Here is a 14,581-nt window from a genome sequence, read left to right on the forward strand (position 1 = left end):
AGTTCAAACCCACCAGCCACTCCTCGGAAGGAAGGTTGGGCAATCTACTTCCGTAGTGATATCGCCTCGGAAACCCAAGGAGGGGTCGCTATGAGCCAGGTCTGACTTGACGGCACATAACAACAACAACAACATACTTCATACGTTCCAGTTTCCAATTATTAATGGATGTTTGCAGCTGTTTCTTCCCATTTTGAGTCATGTCACATTAGCAAATGGAGGTTCTGAAAGCTTTATTCCATCCACATCATTAAGATCGACTCTACTCCTAGGAGGCAACTCTTCCCCGTTCGTATTTTGAGTGCCTTTCAAGCTGAGGGGCTCATCTTCTGGCACTATAGTGAACAGTTTTTCAGAGCTATTCATAATGTTTTCCAATAGTATATCAGACAGTGTTTCCCTGCTATTCATAGGGTTTTTCACTGGCCAATTCTTTTAGAATTAGATGGCCCCTTCCTTCCTCCAAGTGTCTTAGTCTGGAAGCTCTGCTGAAACCTGTCCACCATGGGTGACCCTGTTGGTATTTGAAATACCGGCAGCATAGCCTCCAGCCTCACAGCAACATGCAAGCCACCACAGTACAACATACTGACAGATGGGTGGTGGCCAGGAAGTTTAGGGAAAATATTAGTATAATAAAATCAGCTTGTCTAATGATGATTTGAACTCAAATGTGTATTCCAGAGCTGCTTTTATAAAATATTTTGCTGTTGCTTTAAAAAATCAAAAAAGAAATTTATTGTCACCCATGCCAACAAGTGGGAATGTTGTCACCTCATTTGAACTTAATTTATTCAGCCTTTTGACAAGCACCATATAGCCAGTTTCCTCAAGAAGTGACAAAATGACATTGCAGTTCAAAAGTACTTAAAAAACTTATTTCTCTAAAAGTTAATCTGCATGTCACCATTCTCTAGAGTATATGCTGAAAATCCCCTACAGGAAAGTGCTGATAACATTGTGCACATAAACCTAGACTGCCTGGTGGATCTTATGTCTTCTGGTAAAAGTCAGAGTTGTTGGGTTGAATGTAGAGAAAAGGATTGAGATTATTAACTTCAGAGATCACCCAAGGAATGGATTTGATTGGTTTTAACTTCATGTTTTATGGCATACTACGTAGTTAATACTGATTAAAACAAGCCTGAATTTTCAGAGATAAGTGGATATAGACTGTCTTTTTATGCTTTCTGAGGGCTCTTATGAATAGTTTATCTATTGGGTTGTCTTGTAGACTTATTCTTGTAAGTAAGTATTGACCTTTTTTCGGGATGCAAGCCTTCTAAGCCATATGGAGGGTTAGAGTTTTATTTGTGAAAATTCTAAATACGTATGTACTATGAAATCAAAATGTACATGAAAGAAAAATTGAGATTGATGAATACAGTCCATATTGGACACTCCTCAGAGGTGTAAAATGGTGATGGCTTCTTGCCCTGATTTATAAACATCTTTCCCTTATAAATTGTGAAGTCCTTTAAAACTTTACTTAAATGTAAATACATGGGAATGTGCTGATGTTAGCAGTGCAGTTGTCAGTCACTGCTTTTCTCCCATTCAGCAACAGCCCCATGGATAACATCTGAAAGCAAAAATGCAAACATGGGTGTGATCCCATGTTCCCAGTCTGAATGTATTTCTGAGCCAGGACCCTCCTACCTTCCCCAGTCACTGTACACTAGAGCTGGAGTGTTCTCCTTTCCCAGAATTAGAAGAATTTGGTTATAACTGTAATTCCCCCCATCTTGATCTTATTGAATAGGTTGATTTTATTTTTCACCCTACCCATTGGATGGATCCTCTGTTTCATTTTCTTTTGTCCTCCCCTCCCCCTCCCCCTGTCCTTCCTTTGTACCTGCCTAAAAGCATTCATTTATTTATTTTCTCAAGCCAGACTGAATCTAACCAGAAGCATAGCCTGGAGTGGAAATCATATTCAGGTTCACTCATTACCATGTCCCTGCCTGGCCCCTCACCCCAATAATGGGAGGTCCCTGATTCCACAGACCCAGGCCATAGTGCTGGGGAGACTCCCCTGCTCATCAGTGTTCCACTCTGGCCAAAGACTCCCTTCAGGGCTATCAGCGCAGTTGAGTTCATTAAAGGCCCAGTGGTCTTTAGCAAGACTGGAAGACCCTTTGTCTAGACTAGACCACTGCTACCCTGTAGAAATATAATGCCAGTTACATATGTAACTAAATTTTCTTGTAGCCATATTTAGAAAAAAGTGAAAAGAAACAGGTAAGATAAATTTAATAACAAATATCTTTTATTCAACCCAGCATATCAAAATATCATAACTGTAACTAATATATAAATTATTGAAGTATGTTACATTCTGCATGTGTTCTTGAAGTCCACTCTGTATATACTTACAGCACATCTCAAAATGAACTAGCCATATTTCAAGTGCTCAATAGCCATGTGTAGCAAGTGGCTACCATATTGGAAGCTCAGGTCTGGAGTCTTTCCTGAGGAACCTAACACCTGTTTTGGATTCACTCAGAAAGTAGGAGTTCACATGCCCCATTCCCCACACACACACACACACACACACACACACACACACCTCAGACCATTTCCCCAATCTAGAATAGACACTTCCTTCTTTCTCTTTCTCCCCTCTTTTCTGACTTGGATTTTAATCTATTGATGAAAATAGATAAAATCCCAAACTTTTGAGAATCCTGCTTGACCATTTCATCCTATGGTTAATTTGCTTTTCGTAAGTTACGGTTTAAGTGATGAGGGGAGTGATAGGACTATTGCTTGTATTCTGTCCTAGACTTCTGTGCTTCTTTCTGGTTCTTGTATGTTATTGTCCCTGAATTATCTAGGAAATATTTGAATTGTCATTATTTGACAGTATAGTTGTCTTTTCAAATCCAAAACATGAAAGGAAATTTTAGAGTAAGCCATGTCATTGTCTTCTGATATTTTCCTTTGCGTGTTTTAGAAAATTGCATCTCATATCCTTTGGCCCAGAGTTTCCCCCAGGGCTCGTGTGTCTAGGGACTTGTTTCCATAATTATTTCCAATTCTATTTTTTTCTTCTCCAGTGTACGTTCCGGATGAGTGGGAAGTAGCTCGAGAGAAGATCACCATGAGTCGAGAGCTTGGGCAGGGGTCGTTTGGAATGGTGTATGAAGGAGTTGCCAAAGGTGTAGTTAAAGATGAGCCTGAAACTAGGGTGGCCATTAAAACAGTAAATGAGGCTGCAAGCATGCGGGAAAGGATTGAATTTCTCAACGAGGCTTCAGTGATGAAGGAGTTCAATTGTCATCATGTGGTAAGAGAAGGTTCTTGTTAAGACAGAGTCTGACACAGAGAAAACACTGCCCCTAGTCAGCTTGCAGGCTTGGCATATAGTTTTCCTATCCCCTCAATGTTGTCATAGACATCTGTATTTTGAAGTGATGCAGGCCATGGCCAATGGAGCCCCTGTGTCCTTCCCAAGCTGTGCTCTACCCAGGCCCCATAGCACATGCACGGCAATCAGGGCAGGGGAACAAACAACATGGGAAACCCTCACTCTCTGAGTCCTTCTCTTTTTGGTTCCTTCCAGGTGCGTTTGTTGGGCGTGGTGTCCCAGGGCCAGCCAACACTGGTCATCATGGAACTGATGACACGGGGGGACCTTAAAAGTTATCTCAGGTCTCTGAGGCCAGAAATGGAGGTCAGTTTTTATTTTAATAATCTTCACACTTGTTATCTTGCCTGTTTTTAATTCATTTAGAACCTTCCTCCAGGAAAATACTATATCTGTAAATCAAGTTACTCTTCATCATTGAATGTTTTTCAATGTGTGCTTGGCTACAGGTGCTTTATAAAAAGGATTTTCCCAATTAAAGATAGTCCTTGATCTTTTGCAAGTGGTACTCAAACATTCCTCAAATACGTTTACTTAAATACCCCATGCCTTTGTTATTGCATCCCCTCCACCTCCAGTTATGCTTCCAATCTTTCTCTAATAGTCACCTACCAGACCCATGACAGCAATGCTTTCTCCATGAAGCATTTCCTGATCCCCTGGGCCAGGAACAACCATCTCCTCTTCTAATTTCTTAGCAAACTCCAATCATCTCTTAGCATTTGTTTTCTCTTGTTATTGTTCTCTGTGTGTATTCCCTATCTTTACCCCATTTTTTTCAACTTTCTCTCCCATATGTTGTTGTTGTTGTTATGTGCCGTCGAGTCAGCCCCAACTCATAGCGACCCCTCCTTGGGTTTCTGAGGCAGTATTACTATGGAAGTAGATTGCCCCATTTAGGGATGTGTTCATAGCAGGCATTCTTTCAATAAATAAAGACAGATGTTATAACTAATAGCAACCCTATAGAACAGAGTAGAACTGACCCATAGAATTTCCAAAGTTGTAATCTTAAAGCGAAGAGGACTTGAAGCACCTACTGATGAAGATTAGAGACTATAGCCTTTAGTATGGATTATACATCAACATAAAGAAAAAAAAAATCCTCACACCTGGATCAATAAACACACAATAAATGGAGAAAAGATTGAATTTGTCAGGGATATCAATTAACTTGGACCCACAATCAACACCCATGGAAGCAACAGTCAAGAACTCAGATGACATATTGCATTGGGAAAATCTACTGCAAAAGACCTCTTTCAAATTTTGAAGAACAAAGATGTCACTTTGAAGACTAAGGTACACCTGACCCAAGCTATGGTCTCGTCAGTTGCCTCATATGCATGTGAAAGCTGAACAATGAATAAGGAAGACCAAAGGGGAATTGATACATTGGAATTGTGGTGTTGACAAACAATATTGAATATACCATGGTCTGCCAAAAGAACAAACTAATCTGTCTTGGTTAAAGTACAACCAAAATGTTCCTTAGAATCAAGGGTGGTGAGACTTTGCCTCTCATACTTTGATCATGTTGTCAGAAGGGATCAGTTCCTGGAGAAAGGATATCATGCCTGGTAAAGTGAAGAGTCAGTGAAAAAGGGGAAGACCCTCAATGAGATGTATTGACACAGAAGCCACTCATTGTTGGGCTCAAGCATAGCAATGATTGGTAGGATAATGCAGGACTGGACAGTTCTGTTGTATACAGGGTTGCTGTGAATCAGAACCTACTCAATGATACCTAACAATAATGAAAGTCAGACGCTAGGTTTACCTTGATTCTTGGCTGCCTATGATAAGTTTCAGGAGTAATTCCCCATCCAGCCCAGCATACAAGACATCTACTTATTTACAAATAGATCTCCTCTCCCCCTGTGTACACACACACAGATACACATGTACCTTCCTTGCACAGTCAGCCATGAAGCTTGAATTTGCAAACTCTGCATCCACATTTCAAGCTTGATCCTAAGTCAGTGACTTGCTTGCACTTTTAAGTGATAATCATCTCAGCTGCACCACCTCTGCTTCTTATTGTTGTTGGGTGCCATTGAGTCGATTCCAACCCATAGCAACCCTTTGTACAACAGAATGAAACACTACCCTGGCCTGCACCATCCTCACAGTCCTTACTATTCATGAGCCCACTGTTGCATCCCCTATTTCAATCCATCTAGTTGAGGGTCTTTCCTTTTTTCTCTGACCCTCAATTTTACCAAGCATGATATCCTTATCCAGGGAATGGTCACTTCTGACAACATGACCAAAGTAGATGACATGAAGTCTGGCCATTCTTGCTTTTTAGGGAGCATTCTGGCTGTACTTCTTCCAGGATAGATTAGTTCATTCTTCTAGCAGTCCATGGTATTTTCAGCATTCTCCAACACCACAATACAAAGGCATCAATTCTTTTTCAGTCTTCCTTATTCATTGTCCAGCTTCACATGCATATGAAGCAATTGAAAACACTATGGCTAAGGTTAGGTGCACCTTGGCCTTCAAAATGCCAGCTGTGCTCTTCAAATTGCCAGCTTTGCTCTTCAACATTTTAAAGAGGTCTTTTTCAGCAGATTTTCCCAGTCCAATGCATTGTCTGATTTCTTGACTGCGGCTTCACCTCTGCTTAGTCTAGTAAAAATAGCAATTTGAGGTATGTGTTTCAAATTCTAGACCTGCTAAAATGCTGTGTAATTTTTCATCAGCTACTGTGGTGTCTCCACTTCTGCAGCATGAACCTACAAGCCAATTTTTTAACACAGAGAGGCATGACTTCTAATTAATTAATTCTGAGAGCATACTGGTAGATGAATGTTTAGAAATAGTACCAGCAACAATCCTCTCTCTTTTCATTTGTCTGCTTCAATGAGTCTCAAGTCCTTACTTTGACACTGACTTTGCTACTTCTCAGATAAGCATTGTCCGCTTGCATTCCCAAGAAGCTGTAATTTCCCTTTCTCTGCCCCTTTTAAATTTCTTAGCCTTTTTCTGTTTTATTAACATTTGTTCTGTTTTCCTCTTTAAATCTATAGTTTAATCACCTCCCAAGGGCTTCTTTTATTGTCAGATGATGTTTGTGGTTCTATGTAGGCTACAATGGATAGTGTGGACTGAGGTTCTGAGCAGGGTGGTTCACAACCTCATCTCTGCTCGATTCCACTTGCAGTGAGTGGGTCTGTAGTTCTGGCTCCTGGGAGTGTTAGTGCCCTTTCCTGGCTCACTTTCTAATTCACAAGCCAGCATGGAAGACAAAAGCTAGATCAAGAGATGTTAGAGACAGATGGTTATATCTTACTAGCATCATTCAAGACACTCCCTCCTTCTCCAACTTTAGGCACAGAATAAAAATCCAGAAAACTTGGTCTTCATCCTGGCTCTGCTACTAGCTAGCTACTTTAGTCTTTTTGGCAGCCAGGTCAGGTTCTGGGCCTCAGTTTTCCTTATGAGTAAAATAAGAGGTTTGGACAAGATGAGTGGAGAAGGCCCTTTCAGATATTAAATTCACTTTTAGATTGATCATCTGGGAACATTTTCTATCTCATGCCAAGCACAAAATTGTGTGTGCTTGTCCTGCAGTTCCATGATTTTCTACGTGGCCCACCCTAAGTTATGACATCATTTTTTTTCACTAAGTGTGTGCATGTCTTAAGTAGCTCTAATCAAATTAAAGATTTCTGCTCTCTAAGATGTGTGAGGGAGCTCTGGTGGCGTAGTGCCTAAGGCATTTGACTGCTGACCAGAAGGCTGGTGGTTCAAACCCACGAGCCACTCCTGGGAAGGAAGGTTGGGCAATCTACTTCCATAATGATACTGCCTCAGAAAGCCAAGGACGGGTCACTATGAGTCGGACCTGACTTGACGACAGTGAGTTTGTTTTTTTTTTTGTTTTGTTTTTTTTTTTTTTTGGTAAGACATCTGAAAGAATGGTGGTATCACAGCAAGAATCAAGAATATCAGCCCTCTCTCCCAATGCTTAAAATAAGTTCCTTTTGTTGATTCTGCTGTTTATATTAATTATGAAGGACAATTTCATAGTAAACATCTATACTTAAAACTCTAGTATTTAAGTATTATGAGTGTATGCTTAACATTTCACCTGCAAATCTCCTAGTGTTCTCTGCATACTTAAAGCCCTGAAAAGGTTAAAAGGAAATGTTAGGTCCTGAGGGGGAAAAAAAAACTCATATCTAAGCAAGGCTCCTACATAAAAGGAAGCAGTGACTTGAATTTACCCTCAGTGACATGATATAGCTTCCCCAGATAACTCAGTGACACCAAACCAAAAGAAACAGTCACCATGGAGTTGATTTCAACTCATGGCAATCCCCCATATGTCAGAATTGAACTGTGCCAGGTTTTCCTTCCAAGGCACCTCTGGGTGGACTCAAACCTCCAACCTTTAGATTAGCTGCCAAGTGCTTTAACCATTTGAGCCATCCAGGGACTCAACTCAGTGATAAATATTTTAAATTTCCAGAATCTTGATAGTGTTCTTCAGAATTAAAATGTGTCTCAAGTTCTGAGAACTGACATGATAGTAGTTGAAGAACTACTATACTGCTTCTGGAAGGTAGCTTTCAGTGGAAGCTAGCACCTGCCTGGGCTATGTCCCATGAACGTGGACTTGGTCCAGGCACCATTGGGTACTCTCTGTAAAGTGGTTGCGGACCATCTCCCAGCAATGGCACCATTGTCATCCCTGCATGGAAGAGCCCACAGCAGATCCCGGGTGTTTTGTCCCAGTGCCCAAGCATTTTCTTCTGGGGTCCACAGTGTTTGAGCAGGAAGGGGACACATCAGGCTGTCAGCAAGTATTGCATGAGATGCCTTGTAACCACAGAAACCAGGTAAAATCTACTATAAGAATTCAAGCAAGAAGTAGTCAGCATCTAAACTGTGGTTGGTCTCTCTCTCTCTCTCTCTCTCTCTCTCTCTCTCACTGATGTCAAATCAGACCCGACTCATAGCAACCCCTCCTTGGGTTTCTGAGGTGGTATCACTACAGAAGTAGATTGCCCAGTCTTCCTTCCAATGAATGGCTGGTGGGTGTGAACCGCCAGCCTTCTGGTTAGCAGTCAAATGCCTTAGGCACTACGCCACCAGAGCTGTGGTAGTGATAGGTTTTTGTACTTTTTTTTTTAAGGGTGGAGAGACTTTGGTAAATGTTATTAAAACTTTTTTCCAGAAGGATTTATCTTATTTTTTGGGAGTAATTCTTTACAAATCTAAAGCAAGTATATTGCCTGCCTCTGCAAAGAGGATGTGCTTATTCATATTACTCTTCATTGTTTCACATTGGTCTCCTTCAGAGATAAGATTCAGCTGCCCTTAAAATTAATTGTCAAGTGCTTATTTCCTTAGTGTCCCTGGAAATAGTAATCCAAGGAATGTCCCATTGCAAGGTGAAAAAAATTTAATCTTTATATTTTTGTACTTTACAAGAAAGTTGAAAGGAATGAAAAAGATTAAATAATTTATCACAGTGCTTAAATGAGAAATAAAACACTCAGAGTCTAGATAAAACACATATGGGAAACACATTTGCTTATTTCCACACAGCATGAATTTTAAACCATTTGTAATGTGCTCTCTCTCCTTTCACCTGTACTTTGGTTATGGCAAGGAGCAGGTACATATATACTAACAAGGATTTTCGTAACTAAGAAACCTTACTATCAAAAACTGCTTGCTTCTCTTTAAATCATTTTTGTCCCAACCAAAATAGAAAATACTGGTCCCAAGGAGTCCTAATTGGTATTTTTCTCTGCAGGTCTGCGTGATGTGGCCAGGAGCAAGCACATGACTTTACCACTAAGCAGATGCCATGGTCTCCATAATAATACATTCCTTCTGAGAAAATTCTGATTTCTTAGCTGAATGACCAATGGTGCTCAGATTGCACAAAGATGGGTTTATAGATCCTGAAAGAACTTGAAGTGGAAAAATTCATAAATTATCATGTAAAAATAAAATTTTTTTTTTTTTTTTTTTTTCAACAGAATAATCCAGTCCTAGCACCTCCAAGCCTAAGCAAGATGATCCAGATGGCAGGCGAGATTGCAGACGGCATGGCATACCTCAATGCCAACAAGTTTGTCCATAGAGACCTTGCTGCCCGGAACTGCATGGTGGCTGAAGATTTCACAGTCAAAATTGGAGGTGTGTCCTCAGCTTTCCAGCTCTGAGCAACAGCCCACACTGCACATATATGAGGAAACATGTTGACATTAACCCTGGCCTGGAGAGGGCTTTTGGTGCATTCCTTGAGTACAAAGCTTTGCTCTTGGAAACCATAAGATTGTTACCAGCTGACAGTCATTCACACATCTGGCTGGGTTGCCTCAAATCCTGACTGCATGTTGGCATGATGTTCCTGGTTGTGAGCAAGGATGAGCCTGGGCTGTGGATCCTAAGGGCTCCATTCCTGGCTTCTGAGGCATGTCTTAGTAGAACATTTATCAGCTTGATTATAGGCAGACATAATCAAGACAATACCGTTAGGTGATTTAAGAGTAAAAGACATCATCCAACTGTCACCCTATCTGTCAGCATTCCTAGCTTGTAGGGAGCACTGTCCCCACCCAAAAGTCCCTGAGTTTTCTAAGAGGTAGAAGGACCCTAGCAGTGAAATCCCTGTACAGAGCAGGATAATGACAGGGACAGAGTCACTGGGTTTCACACCCATAGCTGGTCAACCTCAAAGCTCTCAAAAAAGGGGGTTGGATTGAATTTCTGATCATCAGTTAGATATTTGATTCTACTTTTAGGGATGTTTTGATTTTGGTTTTTTGGTTTGCCTAATAAAATCATATATAGTATCAGAGCTGCTAGGGAAACCACCTGCTGCCAGGATCCTCATCTTCCCACTGTTCTGGTGTTTCTAGAAAAATACCAAAATTTCTTCCTGAGAAACTGCAAGGAAAACTTTACATGCTAAGAAATCTATTTAAAATTAATCTTTTTGTCTAGCTCTTGAACTATTTCTTCTGGAATTGTTGACCTTCCTTTAACAATATTGTGTTTTTCTTTTTTTTCCTTCAGTAATAATTTTGAATGAAATGTTTTAGCCCTTTAGTGAATAATGAATATTCTTTCAAGAATGACTTCCAGAGTAGGGGTGAATGTCCTTTTCATTTGTAGAAGCTTAAAGTATTCAGAGGAAGCAAAATCATTCAGTTGTCAGTTGTTACTCATTCAGGGTCCACACTGTTATACCTAGGTTTGGTTCCCTAGGTTCTACACACAGGGTGTCCCTTGCCAACCCCCTTGGCAAAAGGAAGAGCCCCAGGGAAGTGGAAGGAGACAGGAGAGGCTGGCCCCAGGGTCCCCAGGGAAGAGTTGTTCTGGCTACCCCCTGCCCTCCCTACTCCCCTCACTTCTCCCTGGGGATTCAGATTGTTTCCACAAATTGTCTCAGATGCCAATCATCTCACCTTCCCTAGTGCAGAGGAAAGAGTAGAGGCTGGGAAATCAGGTGAGCCTGAACTTTAATCCCTGTTTTGCCACTTACATTTGAGAGACTGTGGGCAAGGACCTTAAATTCTGTGAGCCTTAATTTCTTTATTCTGAAATGCAAATGCTAATATAACCAGTTGAGTGAGATGGTTGGAAGAACCTGGTGCAGGAAAACACCAAGCACTACTGGGAGGTGGTGTGTTCTCAGTAAATGCTAGTTTTTATTCTCCACCACCGCCATCTCCCCACCCTCTTCCTGGGGAGCTCGGTCCATACATCGTAGGGTGAGATGTGTCTGTGGCACTTGCCATGCTAAGTCCAAATCAGCAAGAACTGTATTTGCGCTCTGTGTGTGACATTTTATTTGTAATTGTGTTTTTATTTCTAGAATTTGATTTTTCAAATGTGTTTAGGAACAAACTGTGGTTTTTCTCCAGGATTTCTTTTTTCCCTTTCTGTGTAAGTAAAGCCTAATCCTCTCATTGGCATGTCACTGGGTTTATTCTGAGATAAAATGTTAGCAGTTCACTTTTATATATTCTTCACTAGCATTCAAAACTATTTTTTCCAGTGCCCAATGTTTCAGGAATTACAAAAAAGACAAGTCATTTTCCTAAAGGCAGTTTGGTATCTTTGGCATAAACCAAAATAAAATAAAACCCACTGCCATCAAGTCAATTCTGACTCATTTTGTTGTTGTTGTTGTTGTTGTTGTTATTGTTATGTGTTTGACTCATAGCAACCCTATCAGACAGAGTAGAACTGCCCCAGAGGGTTTCCAGAGCTATAAATCTTTATGGAAGGAGCCTATCTCATCTTTCTCTGGTGGAGCAGTTGGTGTGTTTGAACCACCGACCTTTGGTTAGCAGCCAAATGCCTTAGTACTGTGTCACCAGAGCTCCTGTCCTTAGCATGTTGTGTGTGTTGTTATGTGCCATCAAGTCGGACCCGACTCATAGCGACCCCTCCTTGGGTTGCCGAGGCAGTATTACTATGGAAGTAGATTGCCCAACCTTCCTTCTGAGGAGTGGCTGGTGGGTTTGAATTGTCAGCCTTCTGGTTAGCAGTCAGGTGCCTTAGGCACTATGCTACCAGAGCTCCTGTCCTTAGCATAGTATAAGCAAATTATGTTAGTTAACATCCAAGGAACTTTGTTTTCTGTGTTTGCTTTTGTTCCTTTGCCTCTTCATGGCACAGTTAAGAGTCAAGAATGAACATTTTAAAAAGTAGAGTAGTACTCTCTCCTGGCAAGGAAAATAGGAGAGTCCATGTAAGAAGCAGTTGTATAATTGAGTAGACAATCAAAATCTGGCACAAAAAAAAAGTGATAATATAGGATTATAAAACCTGCCATCAAACACTTATGTTTGATGTATGTGATATCTTCTAGACACATCAAAGATGGAAGAAATTTTCAGAAAAGGTTGGAAATATTATGCTGAAAAACATTATTGAATATTAGCTTCAGGGATCTAGTAAATATCATCTCTTAAGCATCTTAATGCTTTCCCCCTTCTCTGGTAGCATAGTGGCTAAGCACTTGACTGCTAACCAGAAGGCTGGCGGTTCAAACCCACCAGCCACTCTTCGGAAGGAAGGTTGGGCAATCCTACTTCCGTAGTGATTGTTGTTGTTGTTGTTATTTGCCATCGAGTCGGCCCCGACTCATAGCGACCCCTCCTTGGGTTTCCGAGGCAGTATCACTACAGAAATAGGAATGCCCAACCTTCCTTCCGAGGAGTGGCTGGTGGGTTTGAACCACCAGCCTTCTGGTTAGCAGTCAAGTGCCTTGACTATGCTACCAGAGCTCCTTCCTCGGAAACCCAAGGAGGGGTCGCTATGAGTCGGGACCGACTCGATGGCACATAATAACAACAACAACAACAACAGTGGAAAGGAGCTCTGAGGGTATACTGATGAAGGCATTTGGCTGCTAACCGAAAGATTGATGCTTTGAACCCATCAGCTACTCTGCAGAAGAAAGATGAGGCAGTCTGCTTCCGTAAAGATGTACAACGTTGGAAACCCAGTGGGGGTTGCTATGAGTCAGAATCGACTCAATGGCAGTGAGTTTACTTTTGGGTTAACCAGTGGAACTAATTTTTTTGCCCTGGAAATGGGGCAGTGCTACCAAGTGAATAAGAGCCTACACTTTCCTGTTAATTTCATCAGATTTTAAAATCAAGACTAAATAACTCTTGGTCTACTCAACACTTACGTTTCTGATAAGTGGGGGGACTCAATCATTGCAAATGCACAAAGAAATTAACTCTTTAAAGGAGTCAAATTAGAAATTGATTTCTTGGTGTTTGCTTGCCATGTGACTAATCATCCCTGGCCTTAGAAACACTACAAGCATTAATCTCAGGCTCCTGAGAGTGGAGCTGTCTGTATCTCACCCTTGACCACAGTATGGGGCGGTTTTCTGTGGCAGAAATGATGCATCTTTGCTTCTCCCTGAGAGCTGCCCAAATAGCATAACTCTCGTGCCTTCTCTCCACCTTACAGATTTTGGTATGACGAGAGATATCTATGAGACAGACTATTACCGGAAAGGAGGGAAGGGGCTTCTGCCTGTGCGCTGGATGTCTCCCGAGTCACTCAAGGATGGAGTCTTCACCACTCATTCTGACGTCTGGTAATGATAGATTTTCCCTGCCATGCAAGCCTATCTCCCTCTAGTCTGCACAAATCCCGGTGGCCCAGTCTTTAAATTTCTCTACTCTCTGTTCTCACTCATTTCCAGCTTTCACTAAATATTTTGTGGGCCACACTCCTTCATCCTTGAAGTAGTCCTATTGCCAATGGGCTAGCTAAGGACAGAGGACATTTGTGGACTTTTAAGGGATTTGAGGGAACAACATTTCTTCCATCCTTAGCAGATATCTTTCCTGCTCACTAAGTGGCCGTCAGCCATTGAAATAGAACACTAGGTCATGCTTCCAGGAGTCAGGCCATTCCAGAACTCTTCACTTCTCTCTCCTTGCCTGCTCTCTCTTTTCTTCTCTATAAATAAATAGATACGACTCGACGGCACATAACAACAACAACAACATGTGTGTGCATATAGCTGTCTCCTATAATTTAACCTTCAGATTACAGACAGTCCTTTATTTAGGTCCAAAGCTTGTGAGTCTTGATTGTGTTTTCCTGTTGGTTCTACCTGTTGTTTGTCCCCTCTCAATGGGTAGCCACAGTTGTTGGCCCAGGGATAGTAGAGGAAGCAAAATATCTCCCTTAATAATAGAAATCTCTTGGGGTAGAAGCTCATCAGCTAAGCAGAGGATTCTAAATAGTAATGTTTATTGCAACTCCTTGGTAACTTTATGGAGAGGTGGTCAGATTCTGAAATATAACTGGGGCTCTTGGCAGGTGAAGGCCCTGGCACTTCTGCCTTCTAGAATGTCACCTAGCTTCTTGGCAGCTTACCTCTTGAGATATCCCATTGCTGATATGTTACAGAGATAGTACTTGTTTACTCCAACTGTCTGGATGACCACATAGAGAAACAATTTAAATAGTGACTGACATTATTTTTTTAACCTTGTGAACCTTTAACAGTCAAAGGCCTTGGATCTTATTTGAAGACAGGTGCAAATTGGAAATAGCATTTGAATATGACCTAGCAAAGCATGATTGCTTCTTGAGCTCTAGTAGATTTGTTTTTTTTTTTAATTTTATTTTGATTTGGGTGAAGATTTACAGAGTAAATTCACTTTTCATACAGCAGTTCACATATACTTTGTCTCATGT

At 41.2% G+C, this 14,581-nt stretch overlaps 1 protein-coding gene across 1 annotated transcript in view; it reads left to right on the forward strand.

Moving 5' to 3' along the window:
- The window catches only part of IGF1R (insulin like growth factor 1 receptor), a 455,909-nt gene that overhangs the window by 422,420 nt on the left and 18,908 nt on the right, over positions 1–14,581 (forward strand). The window contains exons 16-19 of the mRNA XM_007959953.1: positions 3,060–3,289; positions 3,566–3,676; positions 9,373–9,532; positions 13,337–13,466. Of these exons, the coding sequence (XP_007958144.1) occupies positions 3,060–3,289; positions 3,566–3,676; positions 9,373–9,532; positions 13,337–13,466 (631 nt within the window). The remainder of the gene's footprint in view (positions 1–3,059; positions 3,290–3,565; positions 3,677–9,372; positions 9,533–13,336; positions 13,467–14,581) is intronic.

Source organism: Orycteropus afer, unplaced genomic scaffold (assembly GCF_000298275.1).
Source record: "Orycteropus afer afer isolate SDZICR_OR568_19922 unplaced genomic scaffold, OryAfe1.0 scaffold00019, whole genome shotgun sequence".
Classification (NCBI taxonomy): domain Eukaryota; kingdom Metazoa; phylum Chordata; class Mammalia; order Tubulidentata; family Orycteropodidae; genus Orycteropus; species Orycteropus afer.